Source organism: Coloeus monedula (assembly GCF_965178545.1).
Source record: "Coloeus monedula genome assembly, chromosome: 27".
Taxonomy (NCBI): Eukaryota; Metazoa; Chordata; class Aves; order Passeriformes; family Corvidae; genus Coloeus; species Coloeus monedula.
In genome coordinates, this window is record NC_138807.1 from 6,631,311 (window position 1) to 6,654,808 (window position 23,498).

The 23,498-nt window shown below is 40.5% G+C and overlaps 1 protein-coding gene across 3 annotated transcripts in view; it reads right to left on the reverse strand.

Moving 5' to 3' along the window:
• EPS15L1 (epidermal growth factor receptor pathway substrate 15 like 1) overlaps positions 1-23,498 on the reverse strand; it is a 48,996-nt gene that overhangs the window by 9,680 nt on the left and 15,818 nt on the right. For all 3 annotated transcript variants that reach the window (XM_082297745.1, XM_082297744.1, XM_082297743.1), the window contains 9 exons: positions 22,679-22,876; positions 22,241-22,405; positions 20,192-20,318; positions 20,020-20,070; positions 19,490-19,626; positions 18,403-18,463; positions 17,948-18,030; positions 16,335-16,467; positions 181-386 (listed from right to left, as the gene is read on the reverse strand). In XM_082297745.1, coding sequence (XP_082153871.1) covers positions 181-386; positions 16,335-16,467; positions 17,948-18,030; positions 18,403-18,463; positions 19,490-19,626; positions 20,020-20,070; positions 20,192-20,318; positions 22,241-22,405; positions 22,679-22,876 — 1,161 coding nt within the window. The remainder of the gene's footprint in view (positions 1-180; positions 387-16,334; positions 16,468-17,947; positions 18,031-18,402; positions 18,464-19,489; positions 19,627-20,019; positions 20,071-20,191; positions 20,319-22,240; positions 22,406-22,678; positions 22,877-23,498) is intronic.

The following is a 23,498-nucleotide window of genomic DNA, read 5'->3' on the forward strand; positions in this document are numbered from 1 at the left end:
TTATTGAAATAACGCCTTTTTATTACAGAAATATTAATACAAAAACAATGAGGACAGCATGAAGGTACTGAGAGACAGAAGCCAGGGAACAGTAGGTTTGCAGGTAAGACAAAAACCCAACAGAGATTGCTGCAAGCAGAGCAGAAAGTGGTTTGCTCAGAGACAAGGAACTTAACTTACAGAGCTGAAGTCTGCAAACCCCAAGGAAGAGTCTTTAGAAGTTTTACTTGAAGAGGAGGGAGCAAATGGATCTTTTCCACTAAATGGGTCCCCAAACCCCTTTTTACTTTGAAACAGGTCACTGCTGCCAGCCCCAAATGGCTGGAATGGATCATGGGGCTTGGAAAAATCTGCAGACCCAAGGTGGCTTACAGGAGTACTTTTACCTGGAAAGTTTAGGAAAAAAAAACAAAAGGAGAAAAAGAGAAGTTACTTACCATGGACAATGCAAAGCCCTGAAATCGGAAACTGTGCTGATACACTTTAGCATCATCCATCCTTCCTGGGGTGGGTGAAAATTTAACCAAATATAATGGTATTCATTTCCCAATGCAAATAATCTAAAACAGTTGTTTTATTTAAATGGATTTATTTATCTCATACATACCAACATATTAATACCATCAAGATTTTAAATGATGAAACCCATTTTAAAGACATTTGGTCAGAAAAATTTGACAAGTATGACTTTGATTTTCCAGGATTAGAGATATTTCAAGTTTGGTATTATATAGAAGACAAAATACGTAAAAACATGTATCACTAAAGATAAGTCATGTTAAATAGGATTAAAGAGTAACTTAGCCATCACTTTACAGAATGCCTGCATTCTACGTTTTTTCCTGGAACCGTTTATCCTTCTACCACCACATATGCAAAGAAAAAGAGGCTGATTAGAAATCACTTTGCTCTGGGGTGTTTGCTCCACAACCCACCTTTTGTAGGTGACTGTTCTTATATTCCACCCCAACAACAAATGATATCACAGGAATTATTGTGTATGCTCATAAATAATATGTGTGTATTTCATACATTGCAATTAAAGCCTCAATGGTTAATTTTTAATTCCCCTTGCCAAAAGACTATTTTGTGAGGTCAAATAATTAAACAGATAAATGTATTTCTCCCCTCCCCCCAAAAAAAAAGATTGCTCCTGACAAGTACTCATCCAGCTTCCAGGGAAAATACTCCTTGGATGAACATTGTTGATTGCAATGCGTACTTGATAAAGGAAAATCTAGAAACCTTTTTAAAATAAACAAATACTTACAACTTCCTGCATAATAACCTGAATTCCATACATTATTTGCAGTAATAGAGCTATCTGTTTCGAAACGTCCAATTCTTTAATTTAATAGGAATCTTATAATTTATTCCCATTATGATACGCATACTAGGAAAGCACAGAGAAATGGGATCAACCCCCAAATTTCAGAGTGTACTTGGCACATCTAAGTCATAGCCTGGGAGCTTTTCAGAAAGTACTTTGATACGTGCTCATGAATGTCATAAAATATGCTCAGCTCTGTGGAAATACTTTCATCAAAGGGAAATAAAGATTAGCAAACTTGCACTAAGTAAATGACCTATCCAGCAACTTCCAGTAAATCCCAGCTCAGCCTCTCCTACCCCAGGGCCAGCCAAAAGGCCATCCTCCCTTGTACTCCGCTGGCCTCTATTCCCCAAAGTCAGAGGCACACATGGACAGGGAGCTGAAGGAGTTTGGTACACAGGGAACTGAGGGCATCAGGTTTACAGGGAGCTGAGGAAATCCCGCAGACTCTCATTAGTGCAGTGTCAACATCAGACTCTGATGCAATACAGGCACCACTGGCAGGCATCGAGCTGCAGAGAAAGTGGGAAGCAAGGAAGCCCCCAGCTGCACAAGCAAACAGAGACATGGAAAACAAAGCACATGCAGTAAGAGACAGAACTGGATTTGTTTAGTCCTGAGGGGAACCTGAGTTTTGAGGGGAACCTGATCATAGTCCTGCAAGTCTTCCATCAGGAAAAAGGTGAATGGATTTAGACCAGACCAAAAGAGATTCACATCAGACAATCCACAGCATTTTTAAGACTTAAGGATACTCCAGACTGCCCAGGGAACTTATCACATTCATAGAATCACAGAACATCCTGAGTTGGAAGTGACCCACAGGGATCATCCAGTCCAACCCCTGGCCCTGCACAGGCACCACAACAGTCCCACCCTGTGCCTGAGAGCATTGTCCACATGCTCCTTGAGCTCTGGTAGCCTTGGGGCCACAACCATTGCTCTGGAGAGCCATTTCATCAACACATCCATGAGGTTTGAGAAAGTTCCTAGAAACAACACAGGTTCAGCTGCCTTGAAGCTGGAAGATGAAGGAGATCTCTTAAAGCTCATCCCAGTACTCTTTTCCATGGTTCAGTACATGCTGCATCCTGGATAACGTATGTGACACAGGTACACAGATCCCCATGGTGGAAACCACCTGTGTGACTCCTAAAGAAGCAGATCAGGCCAGTGCTTTGTCCTTCATGGAAGGAAGTGACACAACATACAGGAAATTCTTCTCCTCCCAAGCACGGACCCTCCCTCACCCCCACTTGCCTTTCCAGAGGCCACGTTCTGCTCTCTGGAATGGAGTGTTGCACTCCCATCCTGCCCATCCCCGTGGCCTTCAGATCTCAACACTGCCACAGCCATCCCATGCCAGGGGACATACAAACCTGGCAAGGGATGAGCAACTCAGCATTTTGTATGTAATTCTCCACATAAAAGAGCAACTTATTTTAACTTGTTTTAAATTAGAGTCATAGAATCCCAAAATGGTTTGGGTTGGAAGGTACCTTAAGGCTCATCCAGTTCTAACCCCCTGCCTTGGGCAGCGACATCTTCCACTAGACCAGGTTGCTCCAAGCTCCATCCAAACTGAGAATTAAAGTATCTGCATTTCCAATTTCTGGTCAAGGCAAAACAAGAGCCCTCTCCATTATTTCTCCTTCCTCTATTGCCAGTTACCAGCAAGGAAATTCCCCCTCATACCTCACCCTGTATCACCCAAAACCAATTTGGACTGATGGAGGCAAAACTGACCCATTTTAAAGCTGCCCTTTTCTTAGGTTAAATCTTCTGCTAGCGAAACCACTTTGTGGAATTGGTGACTGTTAACACAAAAGCCGGGTTTGCAACGTATTTGTTCAGCAAGCCTGGTTTTTCTGGGTGGCCCGCTTAAGGTTTTTGCACAAAGCCCCAGGTGGTTTTGAACCTGCACAGAGCATCGAGGTTTCTTGTGCTTCATCTTCACAAAAGATCACAACGAATCACTTTGCTGTAGAGGAAATGCCACCCTGTAATGAGAGTTATTGCTAATGATACTGAAAGCTTTCATTTTACACCCTGAGTGCCATTTTCTTCAGATTTTTAGATGTTAAAGAATAGAATAGAATAGAATAGGGTGATAATTTTTCTATTTTGAAAAAATTTTTAAAAAGTGAGAAGGAAACCCTTATGCAATCAAGTTTATCTTTTGCAGAGCAATTTTAAGGGCAGCACCTACTCTAAATACACCAACCTCAGCACTCAAAAGAGTCCTCAATGAGCCCCTACAATCACAGAACCTCTCGAGCTGGAAGAGATCCATGAGGACCATCCAAGTCCAAATCAGTCTTTTAGTGCCCTTTGTACATAGCTTATGGTTTGCTTTATTCTGCCACACTCTGCAAACGTGGTCTTGAGAAGACCAAACATGGTCTTGGCAGAGTTTGTTTGGTTCAGTCAGATGTTCGAATTTACACATTTACTAGCCATAAATTAGTAATAAAAACACCAGAATTATCTTTCGGATGTCTTTGCTGACTTACAGCAAGTCTCCCACTTAAGTACACAGGGCTTTTTGTAGTCCCATGTTTAGTGTGTCAAAAACGTGGGTACAGGATTTCTACAATGTAAAGCAAAAGTACCCAAACCACATTAAAAGGTTACCAGCTGTACTGAAGGACATTGGCAAAATTGTAATACTGCAAAATATAGTCATAACTGAGATTGCATTAATCTTCCATTTGCTGGAAAATGTTGTATTTTTACATGACTCTGCTCATCATTCTGAGGTATGGCAGGCAAACAGTTTTAACCCTTATTCGATTTTTCTGCTAATAGTTGCAGGGGAAAAAAGTTCAGAAAAAAGCAAAACAGGTCCTATTCTGAAACCACAGCAGTTTCAGCAGTTACCCAAGTGGTGCACCCAAACCACACCGAGGACTCACTTCAGCAAAAAGAGATGATGAACAAAATGGTTTACCACAGCAAGTGCTGTTACTTAGAGTGAGCTCCACCCATACAAAGGGCTTATCTAATTTCATACCCCACAGCAAACTTGAGTTTGGAGGGCTGAGATCTATATTTCAAAGCTAATACAACCTCACTGGTAGAATGCAAGCACAAAATTCGTCTTACTGAATTACAAGATATTGACAATGAAGTGAACCATTTAGAGCTGTCTCAATATTCTATGCTTCAATGCTGGGCCCAACTTTCTGCACAGAGGAGGATCTTGCTGAATGATGAGAAGCAGCGTTTTTCCTGCCTTTGAAGCCTGGATGGATCAGGCTCATGGGCAAACAGGACAGAGTGGAAATGACACAACTTTAAACTTTCACTAAACAAGGGTTTTCCTTTCCAGGAAACTTTCTAAACTGAAAAATATCCTTTAAGAAGTCAGAGTTGTGCTGCAGAGGGTAAGGAGCGATAGGGTGAGTTAAGTCCATACCTGTGATTATACCTGAACATACAATCCCAGGGTTTCCACCTCTCCTGTCTTTCATGTGGCAGAAGAAGTGTCAGGTGCCTCCCAGCACATCTTTCTCTTGGCGGTTTACCAAATTCACACCTAATTCCCAACTTACTCAGCATGTTTTCCACCATCCCGTTAGGATTATTCAGCTCCTCCAGCGATGCAGCGTAAAACCTTCATAAACTGAACTTTACAAACTAACTCACAGAAAAATGATTACTAGTTTTCAAACTGTGGCTGAAGGTTAGTTACATTAAACCCAATTTTCTATAGAATACCCAGAGGTCTTTGTCTTCAACAGGGGCTATTTCTGCGCTGTATTTCAAACTCAACTATTTGATGATAATGCTCTTTGCAAAAAATCACAACATGTTTTTAGTAACAGAATGGAGAAGTTTTCCCATGCAAAATCCCCTCAGAACTGTTTTTGCTTAATATTTGCAAAGTTTGCACCTTGAGTTCACTGAAAACTTTTGCTTAAGAGAAATATTCTGACAATCTACAAACTTCTTGAAAGGTGAGAAATCGTTACATGTTCAGCCCAACAATCTGCTCTGAAACGGCTTCTGAACAACCTCTTTCAACCATCAGTAGTGAGATATCTTTACTGTGAGAGGTCAGCATAAACAAGAGAATCAAAGCGTGAATGGAATTTTTAGCTTGTGGCCAGGCAGGTGCTCCACCCATGAGTCACTTATCCTACACAACAAGGGATGCCTGTGTTCTACTGCAACTGTCAGGTCTTCTAGAAGGCATGAAAAATAAAAACACTTTTCCTGTCAGTCACAACTTTGAGGCTGATTTTCTCACTCTTGGCTGCAGATGAGGGGAAAAAAATAAAGGTAAACAGGCACCATGGTACTTGTTAATAACTCTGGGTGCTTAAAAAGTTCTAAGGAAACAGGTGTGTGGTATCACGCAGAAGTAAACATCCCAACACTCCTGTGATCTCACAATGAGTAAAGAACAGAACTCTGTACACCCTGCTCTAGACCAAATGATTGATCCCCACAACTTCAATGAATCTACATAATTTAGAGTTAAATCTAAATTAAATCAAGGGAATTATTTTACATTATTTTTTGCTGATTAACACAATCCTTTCTTTTGTTGCTAACTCCTGATGACATCCATTATACCTAACATGGCTTCTTTCTTTTAAAATTTATCTAACTAAATACATAGAGCAAATTTCTACATGGGGACACTGTACATGGTGCAAATCAAAAAACAAAGGTCCACAAAAACGTAATGTGTTTAAACACTAAGTATTCACAAGGCATCACTTTCTTTCAAGAACTGAATTCAGTCAATGTACAAGACTAAGCATTCAGACTTTGGCTGCATTTTTAAGCAAGATACTGAACAAATTGTAAAATCTTAATTTTGGTCTAGTGAGACACTGAAGACACATCTTAGGCAAATGAACTACTAAAACCCATTTATATGTCCAACTCAAAAAGCAGCAAAGAAAGATCTAAGCCTTCTTTACCTCACTGGAAAGTGTCAGCATGAGGTCAATGTGCACTGACAGTGCTCTGGGGCTGCCTTAAAGATGAAAAATAAGTCTAAAATTGCAAAAACAGTTAAACCATAAAATGCCTTAAATTTAGAGAAGTGACACATACAAAAAAGAACTATATTTATCGTTGACATGAAGGAGGAGGAAGCATCAAACACAAAGGAAGGGAGCAGCAGAAGCTGCACAAACATTGCCTGCACTGCCCTGAGCTGGGCCAGCAGCTGGTTACACACAGAAGGAGCAAGAGGCTTCTGAAATGGTCCCAGGGGTACAAAAGACACCTCCAAAGAGTGAATCTAAAACTTTCAGTTGGACAATCCTGGTCCAGGGAAACCTGGAATATGTCTGCATATGGGTGATTATCTGGGTATCTACTCACTACAGCTTTGAGGTCAAAGTGCCAGCAGAAGACGCTCTTTCAGGATCCCTCCGTAACCGTGAGCACTTGAGTGGGCCAATCTATCTGCAATTTTCCTTGCAAGCTCCCTGCACCACAGGAACAGAACAAAAAGATGTTCTGGGACTTGGCTGGTAATTTTTCTTGCACTTCTAGCTTCCCTGGGGCTGACAACAACCTCCTGCAACCACACTTCTAAGAATAGGCAAAGCATGGCCACCCCAAATTAGGGAATTAGTGTTTCTGTAGATGATGGATTACAGCATCCAGCGCAGCTGTAAGTTTTCAAATTGGTTCAATAAACACAATATTAAGATCCTGAAGACCTGTTAAGCTCTTAAACCCCTGCCCCTTTTCATTTTTTTAAGCCACCAACAGGTTCAGATATCATTTATCAACCAATTGGCAAGATGAAAAAATGGGAGTTGATCAGTCAGATTTTGCTTAAATCAGCCTTTTCTGTCTTTGTTGGTAGAACAACGAAATACACCTAGCAGTCTTGCAATTAGTGATTTGGTGAAATACTGAACCCTAATACCTTGACTGATTAAATTCATTATCAGTAACACCATTACTATTATTTTGTAATAATTTCTAGTCACTCATATTAAACACTGTGCAGACCTTTGTGCTTGCACTGAGGTCTGGAGCTCCACAGGACCAGGCCTCTCTGAGGGACCAGAGTCATGCTTCCTAACCCACAGCAGGCTACTGTCACCTATATTTTTCCAATACTTTAACATTTCAAAACCATAAAAAGTAATAAAAACACCGTGAGAACAGAACTGAAGCCCTTAACTCAAAAAAGTTAACAGAGAGGTGTTAACCACTAACCTCTGAAATGCCAATATTCAGTTGCCATCACAGACCAGAGCTACCAAAAATAAATGGATCACAAAACAAAGCTGAAGTTTTTTGACAAACTCCCCATGTGCAGTCTGGAATAGTAATTTACTGTAAAATGTAAATTATTTTAATATCTGTATTTCAAATAGCAGCTAAATAACTCCACTAATTTATTTCTTATATAGGATGAATTAAATATGTTATTCCTTTAAATTTACTCAGAGTGGTTGTGGAGTGCTCATCCCTGGAACTGTTCAAGGCCAGTTTGGATGCGGTTTGAAACAACCTGGTCTAGTGGAAGGTGTTCCTGCCCAAGGCAGGGGTGGTTAGAACTGGATGGTCTTTAATGTCCCTTCCAACACCAATGAGTCTGAGATTCTATGATTCTATACATTCCAAGTTACATTGTATTTTTCTGCTATTTATGTATTGGCACCCCAATGAAAAATGGAATTTTTAAAGTGCATTAAGCATTTAAGAAGTTCACTATTAATATAATATTCACTGCCTCTATTAATCACTAATATACAATAACATAATATAAATTATAACATTTACACAAGCTAAAAAAAGGTAGAGGAGTGTTAAAGTAATTGCGTTTGTTAAAGAATCATTGCAAGAAAGCAGCACACTGAAATTGAAAAGCGTATTTTCTTCCTGTGCTTTTAGGACTTCCATTCTTTCAAGGTTAAAAGGGTGAAAACCACTACATGCAAGCAATAAAAATTTAGAAGAGGTCAAAGGTTTCACACTGCTCTGTGGTGAAGGTTCTTCCACTAATATCACAAAATCCCAGAATGGTTTGGGTGGGACAGACCTTAAAGCTCATCCAGTAACAGCCCTTGCCACGGGCAGGGACACCTTCCACGATCCCAGGGTGCTCCAAGCCCTGTCCAACCTGGCCTTGGACACTTCCAGGGATGGGGCAGCCACAGCTTCTCTGGGCAGCCTGTGCCAGGGCCTCACCACCCTCACAGGGAAGAATTTCTTTCCAACATCCCATCTAACTCTACTCTCTGTCAGTGTGACGCCATTCCCCCTTGTCCTGTCACTCCAGGCTCTTGTAAATAGCCTCTTTCCATCTTTCCTGTGGGCTCCCTTCAGGTACTGGAGTGCCACAGTTAGGTCACCCCAAAGATTTTCCTTTTCAGGTTGAACAATCCCAATTCTCTCAGCCTTTCCTCATAGCAGAGCTGCTCCATCCCTCTGATCATCTTTGTGCTTTGCGCAGACTCACTCCAACACGTTCATGTCCCGCCTCTGCTGGGCACCCAAGAGGTGGATACTTTTTTGGTCCTTGAGCTTGAGGACTCATCACAAAAGCTCTTCTTCCTGAGAGTCTCGACCCCTGCGTCTTGGGTGATTCTGAATGATTCAAGCATCCTCCACTGCTCCTCAGTAAACATTACCTGCCCACTATGCTCAAGTTTCTTTCTAAATACTTCTCTTAACTTGGAATCATGTTTCTGCAGCAAGGTAAGAGTGCTGCCAATGCAAGTCATGGGTCACAGAGGGTGCCAGTTTGGACGCTTCAAGGTGACTTTTGCACGAGAAGCCATTTTGAACCTACTGCCAGTTCTAGGGTTCTCCATGCATCCGGAAATTTGGGTACTTCATCCATCACTCCTGGAATCAGGATTAAGGCAGAATCACATTCATCCAAGAACTTGTTGATGGCAAAAAGTCTCCGAGCTTCTCTGGCAACCATGCGCACCTGGACCATCATTAGTTGAGCAGGGCCAGTAACATTTGTTTGGAGGATGCCAATTAGTACCTGGTGACACCAACTATATCCCGTCATTTTAGTACCATGCAGGAATACTGAGTGGTGGATAAGGAGCACGGGTCACTGAATGCACCAGCAGCCTTAAAGGCATTAAACCATCTCTCTGGCATTTGTCTGTGTGAGTTAACTCTCCCATTCCTAAGGAGGCCTACAGGAACACTCAGTGGTAAAACCCAAGACAATGCAAAGCATAATTGGGAACTGATTGTATCCTACAACTTGGTGTGCCTTGTCCCATTGAAAGCCAGGTCACACACTCCTGTTGTGGTGCTAACTTTATGGGGAAGGAACTCTTGTGTCTGAAAGGGCCCACAAAAGGCAGGAACAGCATCACACAGTTCAATGCCTGTGTCTTCTCCTCACATCCTTAATGCACAGCATCAGTAAGGCAGGGCACTACCTTCTGTACTAGGAGGGGTCAAGTGTTGCTCGTCCTACCTAGGATATAGAGTTGCTTCCTTCAGGAACTCAAGGGCCTGACTAGGAGTCCAGAGCATAGAGAGTAATGTGTCAGATGCTTGTCAGTAGTGGTTAATCTCACTGGTTAACAGCGCTGCTATAACCGCAATGTGGAATGCATGGGGCTGCACTGAAAGGAAGTGGTAAGGGTGGGGCATAAGCACTAGGTCCCACGATCAAAGCACTAGAGCATTTTACTTATAACCCAATCACTGACACCCACACAGCAACTTCCTGTACTTTAAAAAAAAAAAAAAAAAAAAAAAAATCTCTTTCTCTCGTTCTGTAATCAACAACTTTTACCTAGAAACTAGTTAGCAGCGAACTCTGACTGATTTCAATCTGCAGCTCACAGCAGAAAACATAATTTTTAATCTGTGAGAACTTACAAGAGCCATTTTAACTGACAGGTTTCAGTCTACCAGTTCTTTCAGACTTTTTATCGTTAATTACACACAAGTCCCATAAACCCTGAGAAGCTGCGTAAGAAATATAAAGTGACCAGAAGTCTGGTAGTGCTGAACACCACAGGCAGTCCTCTGCCAGAAAATAAAATGTACTTATAAATCTGCAAAACTCAGCTATACTTTAGGGGAGTTTGAGAAAATAATGTGCAGTGGAATGTAGACCCTTGCCACAGGGCACCTTTGTTTAAGAATGTTGAGATACTTCACTATTATTTGCTTTCTGTTTATCACAGCTCATTACACAAAGCACTGGAATTTCTTTGGTGCTTTTTGAACATCATTCAAGATATAACCAATAAATACACAAAACATTCCACTCCTCTCCAAAGAAACCTGCAAGTTCTCCAGTAGCACCTGGTGAACATCAAATTACTCCAGCCAAGTCCTAGGGAAGCCCTATGAAACCTAATGTCCATTAGGAACTTCATGGATATGAATACCTTCCTGAAGAAAAATAACATGCACGCACTCTCTTGGGGATTTTCATTAGAAGAGTCTTGTCAGAAGAGCTAAAGAACTTTTTCTTGGCTGATCTTCCTCAACCTAAAGAGAATCTTAAACCATGTATGGGACAGAGATGGTGATTTTCCGAATCTTTTCATGAAACAGTGGAGTGGGTTGAACTGTAAGAAACTGTAATATCACAAACTGTTTGTCTCTTTAATCCATTTGAAGTACATGGGGGGATGGAGAATTCACATGTGGCCTGTGAAGATTGCAAAGAGTGCCTATGCCAGGCTATAGAGAAGCAGTGAGAGGCTTTTAGAGACTTGTGGCGAAGAAAGCCTTTGTGTTCAGGCCAAAATAACTCATCCTTAAAAAGATTAATAACCCCATGTGATGGCCCATGTCTGGCAGTGTGAAGAACTGTGAGATTTTTCATGGAAGAGATGTTTTACACCACAGCAGATCGTTTCTTTCTGGGCGGGTCTGCTGTTGGTGGCAGTTTGGGAACCACGTGAAGCAGAAGAAACCCTTTTTTTCCTTAAGCAAAAGAAAGAGACTTTTCAAGAACTGCAACACTGACTAAAATCCCATGTTCTGTTATCCTTTGTGCGAATTGAGTAAAAGGAGGGAGGTGCTGGAAGAGAGGGGAGGTTTGCCTTAATTTTCTTGTTATTTCTTTTTACTTTTAATTCTGTTGGTAATAAACTTTTTCTTTGTACAGCAACTGTTTAAGTTTGAACCTGTTCGGCCTTGCAGCTTTCTAGTTTTCCTCAATATTTTCTTATTTTCCCCTTACGAAAATAACAGATTTCGTGTGCTTGACGCTCAGCTGCGTTCAAACCACGACAAACAGCATGGTGGAGTTTTGAGGGACACTGGTATCTAGGTTTGCTGCTTCTGGAGCACCTTCTCCTTGCTATTCTCTATTGGGATTCACTGAGTTATTAACCTTCCTCCAATTCTCTTTAAAGATTCTGCACTTAACCTCTGAATAGTTATACTGAAAAAAACGCTCAGTAGAGCATTTCACCATAGAAACAAACACGAGATTTCTCTTGGACCAAGCACGGATCAGATTAGGACTTTGAAACGTCTAAAAGATCTTGACAGACTGGTCAAAAATAGAGTAAGAAAGAAGGAAATTATCTATGATGAACAAAACAAGTATAAGGCTGAGATTCTACCCAAGATACAACCCTAATTAAATAATCTCATGGTTGTCATATCCTCTCTTAATCTCAGTATTCAAGAAGGGAAAGATATGGATCTGAAAGGTGCCTAATCCACGCCACACAAAAAGGGTTTGCCTATCCCTGCCTGATATTACCAACCAGAGAGAGTTGTGAACTGATCTGCTAATACACTCAGATCACAGCTGCTCCTCAATGTTCCAGCTGTGAAAAAACCCAAACACTAACTAAAAACAAACAAACCAACCAAAACAACCAACCCATTTTCACTTTACAAGCAGCCAGCAAACAAGTCAGGATGTGTAGGACCAGACCTGATGACCCACTGCAATCCTGCTGCTGACAACCCTGGCAGACGCAGACGAGTTTCTCTAAATGCTGGGTGAAGACTGCGTCCAGAGCCTGGACACGAGAGCAGCTCCCCTGAACCACAAACTCCTTTTAAAGGTCTTTCCAGGTACATCTGAAGGCCTTTTGCTCTCACCATCACTAGATGGTAAACAGGTTGTGTCCAAAAGGCTCCGTTTCAGGACCCAGTGCTCTACAACTTCCTCCTGAAGGACTTGGATGTGGGACTGGAAGGCAGACTAAGTAAGTTTGGTGATGACACACAGCTGGGAGGAGCTGTTGACACCCTTGAAGGCAGAGATGTGCTGCAGAGAGATCTTCACAAAGGAAAGGGCTGGCCAATCCCCAACTTAACACGTCAGGCGCCGGATCCTGTGCCAGGGCAGCCCCGGATGCATGGACAGACAGGGGAACGAGAGGCTGCAGACCAGCCACGTGGAAAGGGAGCTGGGGGTCCTTGGCTGACAGCAAGCTGGATATGAGCCACCAGTGTGCCCTTGCAGCCCTCAGTGTCACCACGTCCTGGAGGGCACCAGGCCCAGCATCACCAGCCAGGCAAGGGAGGGGATTCTCCTGCTCTGCTCTGCACTGTGGTGGCCACACCTTGAGTGCTGGGGGCACTTTGGGCACCACAAGATCAGAAGGATCTAAAGCTGTTGGAGAGCGTCCAAAGGACAGACACAGGGATGGGGAAGGGTCTGAGGAGCGGCTGAGGGCACTTGGCTCATTCAGCTGGAGCAGAGGAGACTGAAGGGAGACTCCTCAAGGGGCTGCAGCTCCTCCTGAGGGTCTGCAGAGGGGCAGGGGCTGAGGTCTGCTCTGGGACAGGGACAGGACCCAGGGAACAGCTGGAGCTGTGTCAGGGGGCTGGGATGGTTGTCAGGAAAAGGTTCTTTCCCCAGAGGGTGGTGGGGCACTGAACAGGCTCCCCAAGGCAGGGGTCACAGCCCAAAGGCTGCCAGAGCTCAAGAAGTGCTTGGGCAATGCTTTCAGACAGAGGGTGAGATGGCTGGGGTGTCCTGTGCAGGGCCAGGAGTTTGCCTCCATGATCTTTGTGGGTCCCTTCCAACTCAGGACATGCCATGATTTTAAGTGTTTCCCTGATCCTGTGCTCAGCTCCAAGGGTTTGCTCTGCCTTTGTTTTCATGAAGGAATGAGACTTGATGCCAAACTCCTCATTCATCTGGACAAAACAGAGACCCATGGGCAAGGTGAGAACTGTGGCACACTTTGGTCCAGGACATCATGCAATCCCTCAATGGATTATCAGATAATGTTAGCACGTCACACACAAAAGCTTCACATACACAAAAGCATCAAATCAGGAATAATCAGGAATAATCCCTGGTGGATCCTGTTTAGTTTCCACTATCAACTTCCTGGGAAATCAGACAGTTTCCAGTGCTCTGCAGAAGTATTTCTATTTTCTACTTGACAGCAGAGGTTTGAGGATGAGTAAAGTTTTCTTTTACAGCTTTTTACACCTGCCTACCAAAATGCAAACAAACCACAAAAGTGCTTTTCAATATTAAAAATTGCACCCCCCCCAAGAACAGTTTTACTAAAAAGAGTATGAGGATGGAACAGAAAGGCAAATTACAGGTTTGTCTGGTAATAACTGGCATTTATTCATCCATCAGCAAGATCTTTATCACCTACTTGTTTTTTAATTAAACAGACCAATAAGAAAGGTAAGAAACAACGGAAGTTTCTTGTCTGTTGTTTGTTTGCTGAGCCCATTCTAACACACATTTTATGGCTGTATCTCTTGCTACAATCGCACTATATTACTATATAATTTCTCATGCTTAAAGTAACCACTGAAGATTGCCTTAGTTGTGGAAGGAAGGGAGGAGTAGAACTGCATAAGCACACGAGGCTCATTTGCTTTAAAAAAAACCCTGTTGTTTCCTCCTTAGTCTATTTTATCATAACAAGATTTGCTTTTGGTAGAGCAGCGGAACCTCACAAATATTGTATCTCCCTAGAAAGGGGGAAGAGACACACTTAAACCATTTTTAACCAACTGATTAAAGGTTGAGTGCACATGGCTAAATTAAAAATATATTAATAAAGCTGAATATTCACCAAATTCCTCAATATGTACAAAAGAGGGAATGAGGACACAGAAATCCCAAATCCCTCATGTAGGTAAGTCAGTACTCACCTTTGCTGCTACTATTACACTGCATTTGCTAAGAGTAATCATGTTTCTAACAAGGAATAGAGAGAAACCACATACAAGAGATAACATGGGTATATTTAGTATTTGTTTGAATCATCCAACTTCACACAGGCCCTGTTAACACTAAAATATTTCATGTAGACATTTTTTTGAAAGATGGCCACTTGCACTCTTTTCCTTGAAAACCAAATAAAGAAAAATAACATAATTCACAATGTCAGATGAGATTCCCTTCAGCTTTTCTATTTCTCCTTTTATTCATGTCTGCCCTAGTGTTTGATATTTGTCAACATGACGTATTATGTGGGGGTTTTTTTTAATTACTGTAAGTCTTTAGTACCTCAGTAGTAGAAAATACACAAAGCAAGCATGGAATGAACTGCTTCAAGGGCTGTTCCACAATCCTAGAGCATTTCCTGACAAGTTTGCATCAATACTCACCTACAAGAAACCTCATCTGTTGCTTTCAGGGTTTTAGGGTGCACCATCGTCTCTTAAGCAATGAAATCACAGCAACAGGAACAAACTAATGCTGCTGCAATGGTCTGCTGGTAAGTCTACTATGTGAAATGGTATCTTTCATACCTTGGATCAATTGATGGGATATAATGACATTAAGGACACCTTGGTAATAGAAAGCACTTTTCACATTATCCAAGGAGTTCATTCTAGAATAACTGGTTTGCAAAACCAGCCAGATCAACAATACCCATCACAAACAGGCTGCATGCTCTGCTCCAAAATGCACCAACAGAAAGGCAGAGAATCCACACACTGAGGGAGACATTAATCATGGATCTGTTCTCTCTGTACGATGCTTCCTAATACTGTCTGTGGATGTATATAGTATAAGATATTCGATGTATCTTTATACATACTAGATACATACTGTAAACATACTAGATGTTGATCCATGTGTTTAGTGCAAAAGTCTGTGCCTATCCATAAGCAGAATCCAGCTTTTGCTGGTTTTTGAGGCCAACTGAAAGTTCCCTCTTAATATCAACTGAACTCTACCACAGTTGTTAAAAGGAGACTTGAAACTACGTGCCTTCAGTTCTTTAAACAGTTTCACTGGTAGCTGAGTATCTTGAAAACAACTCCAGGGAGGGCAGAAGTTGAAGCTCCACTAAGAGAGATCTTATTTTCAATCCATGAGATTTATGTATCTCCCAGATTTTCATAAATAAGGGACTTGAAGCAGGAGCAAAGCCATATATATATATATATATTCAGGAAGTGTTTTCTGTTTAATTCACGCAGTAATGTGCAAATGCAAGAATGATCCTACCTGGACAGGCAGATCAGGACAGGTCTGTCTAACCCTGTACCCTGTTCTTGTCAGTATCTCGTGGCAGATGCCTCAGGAAGAACATACAAACAAGATAAAGATGCAGCCATAGTCAGACTGCCTTGCTACTCAGCTACAAAGCAGCTAGAGCCAGTATTTTGGCTTTTGGGACACCCTGTTGCCCCTGTTTCTTCTGAGAACTATCTAGAGGTTTTTTTAAGACCATTCAAACTTTCTTACATTCACCATATTCTCTGGTAAACATAGAAATAAATCCTAAACTTAGATTACCATATAAAAACAAACCTCTTTATTTTAAAGGTGCCATTTACTAATCCTACGTGTTGTCTACTTAGAAAAATATAGGGGGTTTTCCCATTTTTTCCTGCCACATGTGATTTTACAGATCTGTCATAGCACTCTGTCATCATCTGTTTTCCAGTCTGAAGAGTTCCAGTCTGGTTTACTGATAATTTTGTCAATTTACTGGTAACTTCATATCTTCCTCCATGGTTGAAATAGTAAAACCAAGATAAATAGTAGACTGTCAACTTGTTCTTATATCCAGTAATACACTGTAAACTGGAAGAAGTAGATTTTAAAAGAAGAAAACCTCCTTACCACTGGGTGGCTTGGGTCGTGGAGGGACATTTTTCTTCGGAGGCAATGCTGGTGTGTCTGATTTGCTTTTGAAAGGGTCATCTGCGAATCCCACCCCTCCAAAAGAGGGGGCAAAGGGGTCTGAAGCTACTGACTACACGAGAAAAAAAGAAAAGAGAAGGGATGTAAGCACACTGTAGAATACCTGTGGTTTCATGAAGCTACAGGTTAACTCAAGTAAAACCATTAACTTCAAAACCTGAGGGCAGATGTAGAGAGTTGGTGTAAGAGGCTAATGCCCAATGACAGCAGTGCTAAGATTCCATTCACATTCAAAAGAACTTACGCTCTTAATCATTTAAGTACTTCTAGAACTGTTAGTCCTAGCAAAAAGCTGATGAGAAAATAAAAGGAAGCAAAACTCTACTTTTTACTATTTGGCAATGAACAGTCATACCACAGCCTGACCTTCACTCTGATAAACAGAACCATGACAGAACCTGGAAAAACACGGCACACTGCAGAATGGAGAACTTTATTCTAAGCTGTTCTGAAGTCACACACAGGTATTTGACTTTTTAGCAAAACCTTAGGGAATATCCAAATGCATGGGTTTAATGCTTCCTGTATTCAGATGGCTTTTCTAAAGGGCTCTCCTATTGATTCAAGAAGCCCACAAGTATTCCGCCATGCAAGGAAATTTATCACTGCGAAATGAAGAAGGAGGAATTCTGTGAGCAAAGGCAAAAATCGCAGCCAAACCTTTGCTAAAATTTCTACCTCAAGCCAGCCACGTCTATTGGTAAAGGCTGTTGCCATCTAGTGGAGAGCTAAAACCCTCCCCAAAATAGTAAGAAAAGTTAGGGGAGAATAAAAAAACCATCAAGAAATGTAATTATCAAAGTGAAAAGATAACCTATCTTATTTTTAACATTTACTCTACAGTGTTCAAGCATTACTGTAGAACTAATGTAAGGAGTTGGGCACTGATGTTAACTGTAAATTCCAAACTCCGCCTCAGGAAAGTAACAGCAGACCAAGACCTTTACAATTATCCATTTTTTTCATGTGTGTCCTGAACCTTTTTCTTCATCTGCTATTTAAAATGAACAGAAATTGCACATCTAAAACGTGGGAGAGACTGATTGACTGTTAAGAGTGGAGTGGGTTTACAGGAAGGTTAGTTTACGTAAATTTAGTAGTGTGGTGTTTCGTTAATGGTTGGACTCGCTCTCAAAGGCCTTATCCAACCTGAATGATTTTATGGTAAGCTTAGAAACAAGTCAGAATACTTACTATGAAGTAACCAAGAAGCAAATTCCAGAACTTACAGGAAGGCTGGACACTGAAATACAGTTATTAATATCCGCAACAACTACCTCTTCTCACGAGTTAACACTACAAGTTAGTTTCTTTTCCTGATCTGGTATTTGAAAATATTTGTAAGAAGTTTATTTATCCCTACTGAATCTAACAGTCTTAATAAGATTTTGCTACGTAATTGGTGAGGCTGATAGGAAAAAAATGACCAAAACCAGTTTGTCAGCTGAAAAGTTACAATCGTATCACACCCTTTAAAAAAGTGTCTGTACATACATTTTTAAAAGGACAGTTGCTTTCCTTTTAACCTTTACCTTTGACATCTGACTGAAGTCTGCAAATCCCTCACCACCACTGAAAGCACCACTTCCAAATGGATCCAGTGTTCCAAATGGATCTGGAACAGACACAGGGGGGGAAAAAAGTTATTTTGAGTAATACTTAAGAGTTACAAAGAATGCTTGGTGGTGCCAATGAAGCACAAAACTAGGCAGGTGATTAAAAGACACCTGCATTTTGACCTGCCATGAGATGTTAAAAGAGAACTCCACAAAACAATAGGTTTTCTACCAGTTGTTTGGAGGGAAAGTACAAGAAGAAAAAAAAGGCATATATAGTGCCACAGATGGTCTTCACGAACTGGAACAAGACCGTGATGCTTTTTGCCAACAGTTCACAAGACTCTTTATTCTTAACTCTTATATTTGATTCTTCTTTCATAAAAAGATACCTCCTTATATATCTTCATGTGAAAATGTTTACTTCTTACCTGGACCTTTCGAAGAGATACTGGAAGACGTAAAAGGATCAGTGCTTTCAAAAGGGTCAGGCTAAATAAGAACAGATAGGCATAATTATTTTGCTGCTGGACTGTGCACTTAGCTTTTTATGCCTATCAAAATCTCTTGCTTTAAGACAAATTATTTCCAATTTCAGACCACTCTATTCAGCAGACAGAGTAGGATAAAATCAACTGATTGTATGAAATTCACATTATTAGTGCATTTAGCTATGGATAGCCTTGAACACAACACCAGGTACCTACAAGTGAGAAGAGCATCCCACTGAAATACAAGCAACATTAGTTACCAGGGCAACATATGAAAATACACCCAGAAGTGTTTAGTCTTTAAGCAACAGAGACTGAATATTTGGGTCATGCATTTATATTATTATTAATTCAGAGAATCTGTATATGTAAATACAGATGGTATTTACAGTTGCTCTTCATTTGACAAGTCTGCTTTTATTTAAGTACAATCCTATGCTGCAAGACAAACTAAGTTCCCACCGACTGAAACTGGTCTTGGGTGGCAAACTCTCAATGAATTGCATAAGAGTGAGGAAAACACTAACAAAAACAAAAACAAAAAATTCATACTCCCCCCCAAAGAAGCACACACATGTACATCAGAACAGCTCAGAACTGTGACTAGGGATCTAACAAGCGCGTTCTGCACGGTCCCCCCACTGTGCTGGCTCCAGTGTGTGCTCAGGGCTCAGGAATCCTTTAGCCAGAGCAGTTCCTCCTTCTCACTCACTGTGTGACTGCACAAATCTATGGGATGGAGGGAATGGTGGGAATGAGTGGGTGCTGCTGGTTTGAAATTCCCAACAGAGAGAAAAAATATCCACCTAACAGTACCTTCATGGTGGATGTACCTCATTACCATGGAACCAGAGAGAACACTGCAGATTGCCTTAACAATCCATACTTACATTTTAAGAATACAATTAATTATATTTCATCAGTTAGGAAAAAAGTATTTTGTGTTATTTCACTCCTTTTAGCTTTCAGACAATAAGCCTGTCAACAGTAAAGAAATCTATTAAGTGTAGATTTAAAAATTACTGACCTTTGAGGGTAAAGTGGGGGTTTTTGTGAATGGATCTGAGGTAAACGGGTCACTCTTCACCTGTTTGTTGAAGAAATCCTCAGGGGCAGAACTACGAAATGGGTCACTTTCCTTAAACGGATCTCCTCCAAAGGGATCTAGAAGGAGCATGAAAAGGTAAATAGAATGTAGCACAAATGTGTCTATAAACATGCTACATTTGACCTCACACTCACTGAGGTAATTTTTCCTACACAAACACACAGTGTTTTGGTAAATCCGATAAACTTCCAGAGACCTCTCTACAGAGGGTATTTACTAAGTTTGAGCAAGTACATGTTTATATGAAGCTTTCAGACTTAATAGTTACACACTTCTCATTAAACATATTGATTCTGAATGCACACCCTGTCAGGTTTCTATGTTCCCACACGCAAACCAAAAATCCGAAGCTAGGGAAACCTTTATGCTTTCTCTGTGTTTGTAAATCTTTGTGTTTGGCTACAAATCGTTTATACCACACCTGTCCTGTCATTAAAAAGGGCTATTACCTGCTGGAGCAGGTGGTTGCTCTGCAAAAGGATCATGCTGGAATGGGTCACCTATGCAGAAGAGAAAAATAATTTGTTTTATCTACTATTTAGCAGGATGATAAAAACTTGTGAAAATATAATTTACTCAAGAATTGGTCTTCAAGGTCTTAGGTAAGCACTTGTCACTTACTGCCTTTGAAGGGGTCTGCTCCCTTAAATGGATCAGATTTGAAAGGATCTTCTGACTGGAATGGGTCTGTATGCAATTCTTGTGTATTATTGGTAAACATCAAGGCTTTATTCTTAAATGGATCATCCTAAAAATTAAGAGGAGAAACATCACAGCAGCTGGTCATGATAAAAATGCTCAGTTACATATTCAGCAGAAATTGCATGCTATCTTGGTTCCTGTTTAACAATCTTAAAAATTACTTTCTAAAGAACTTTCTCAATATGTGACTTCTAAGTAGAAGTAATTACAGAGCAGACGGGAATGTGTACCCCAAGGCCACACAGAACATCAAAAGGTAACAGTACATATAGCAATTAAATGTTAAACTGTTGCCTGTATTAATATATTCAAATCTCAAATAACAAAAGCAAGCCAACCTCAAACATCACACTATCAAAAAATTCTTCCCCCCCTTAACAGCTCAGTTTCAGGTAAGACACTTACTTAAAAGGAAAGGATACATAAATAAACTGTGGACTAGAAATACAACAAATTACTACTGAGTAGTCAAATACTAGATTGCTTCTTTTTAACTCATCTTTGAGTTTAAAGCTCCAAATACTGATTTCCCATGATAAAGCACTTCATGCAGGAAGAGTCACCCCAACATTTTGATGACAAGGTTTCTCAGCAGAGGCCAAATCTAAGTTTGTCAAGTTGCAGAAAATACCCTGCATGAACAAGCAGCAAACTGAAGTTACGAAACCTCTTTATGACATTCATTTGCATGATACCCCTGGCTTGGGTCTGATTTGGAGGTCTCTGATGAAGCCCCAAGCGCAGACAGCACCTGCACAGCAGAATTCCAGGGGCAATGAGAGCCATGCCACACCAACGTAAGGAATACCCAGAAACAGCTACCCACTCACACAGCCCCCAACACCAGAAAGAGACAGGATTTCTTTCATCCCTTCACAAGATGCAAATGAAAACATCTTAATTAATACTTCTCAGAACAGGGGGAGGGAGGTGGGGAGAGAAGGAAGAGGAAGGAAGAATTGAGAAACAGGAAAGTGGCACAATGGTTTAAAAAAATTGCTATGAACATAGACTGCTGTTTTCTGCCAGTAAGTGGCTCCTAGGTTTTGCAAGTAAGCAAAACATCTGGAAGATTTCACTGGAAATTAAATATATTTATGCAAGCCATGCAAGCACAGAAACTAAGCACTAAAGTGTTTTATGACCTTTAAGTCCATGTTTCTCAATGTACTGCTCTTTTTTATCTACACTTTTCTTCTTTCGAGCAGTTTGTTTTTACAGAGCAAGTGTAAAGTATGGCATTAAAGGCAGCAATGCCTGGTGAGTATTTACTAACACATCATATATTTAACTTCATACTAAACCCATAGCAAATACTGTGCTTACAAGGGTAAGCATGTTTCCATAATGACGAAGGGCCACAGACATGCAAGCAGAATCAAGCAAGTATGCAACTTTTATCTTGCCTTAAGACAAGAAATAGGTTTAAAAAAAAAAGAAAATTCTTGTGATTTAGAGGATTATTTAATACCCAAATCAGCAATAGATACCCAAAAGAAATTGACTCAAAAAATGTTTAAGAACTTGAAAGATTTTATGATTTGGGAAAAAATGCTGATTAAATAAAAACTTAATAAATGAGAAAGATGATGCTGGAATTATTTAACCAAAAGAGAAACATCCTTTTGGAAAGGGAACATGTTTTTTACTGAGATATGTAATAAATATAGCTCAGTGTAAAGCAGAAATTTGTAGAGCTTCTTTTGGAAATAAGAAGGAAATACATGATCAAGGGAAGTTTACAGCAAGAGAAGGTTTTGCCTTAGTAAACTGGACAGCATTCAAGAAAACACAAAACACTTGAACTGGAAATAAAGCCCCATCTCTGTACTGAGACTGAACGTGTGACAGGTTACAAATCCACAAGACCAACGAGCCAACTACCAACTAAACAACTCTTTCAGATTAGGTGCAAGTCAGAAGCTTAATTAGTGTAAAATATACTGAACAACAGTATTTTGTTTTTACCATAGCTCCATAATTGCTTCTTTCTGTCTGCCCAAGGCCTTCACTCATGTCTGCTAAATTTGTCAGACTCCCACCATGAATCCCATTGAGAGCTTCATTGTACTCTTCAATACTCTTATTCACTTCCTGATGGTTCTCTTGCAGCTGAGAGAGTTTACTTCTTGCCTGAGAAGGAAAAATGTTTTAGCATGTTACTCACTCGACAACACTATCATTCTTACAGTCTCCTTAAAACAGTGGTGCCAGCCAGCTGCATTTCATCCCCACCAGAACTGAATGCTTCCTGACTCAAACTGGGAATTAACCGAACCAAACACCAGTCAAAAAGGCTTATTTCATGAACCAGGACTTCTTTTCTCCTCTGAAAAATAATTCTTCTAGGCAATGTTCAACTCAGCATTTCAAGAAGCAAAAAATTGTATGAAGTACAGTGAATACCTGGTTTATTTCTTCCTGGGTTGATTTTAAAGATTTGATTATTGTTTCAAGCTGCACTTTTCCAGCCTGGATGCTCTGCTCTAGCTGAGTCTCTTCTTGCTGGAGGCGATTCAGCTCTGCTTTTGCTCTGTTAAGGTCATCTTCCTGTAACTTTAAATCTGATTCCTGAGACTGAATCTGCATTTTTAGTGATGAAATCTGAAACAACACAGTAGAAAAATCAGAGTGAAATTTGGAATAAATGGGACTTGTTAAAGTGTGAATTTATAATAAGTAATGGAAAGTAGTAAACCAACCTATCAACTACTAAGGAAAATATTTAGAACTTAATATGAAGAAATGCATGCTGCTTCTGCTACAATCCTTGATAAAAGCACACTCAATAAAACCAAGAAATACTATTTTAAATCAGAGAAGTACCCCACTAATTAAAAAGGTAATCAAAAGCTGTTTCCTGGATGTTCACTTTCAGACCTCTGTTCCATTCAGAACTTGGTTCCATTCAAACATTTATCAAATAGTTTAAAGTGCATTTTTAACTCCAGTAAGAGTTAAAATTACAGAGTTGCAGATAACCTTCCTTATACACTTTCTTAGGTGACTTCCTTACACAGTAAGTTTCTACCTCAAGGTAACGTCCTATTTCCATTAGCAATTGTATCAACCTGAAAACTCAATACTGATGACATTCAGAGTGATCAAAACCAGAACCACTGCCATGGACCGTCTCATGGGTTAGGACTACTGATTTTCAATTGCTGTATTAGGCTGAATAAACGTTTCATATATTCTCAGAACAGCAACAATTCCTGTAGAAAGG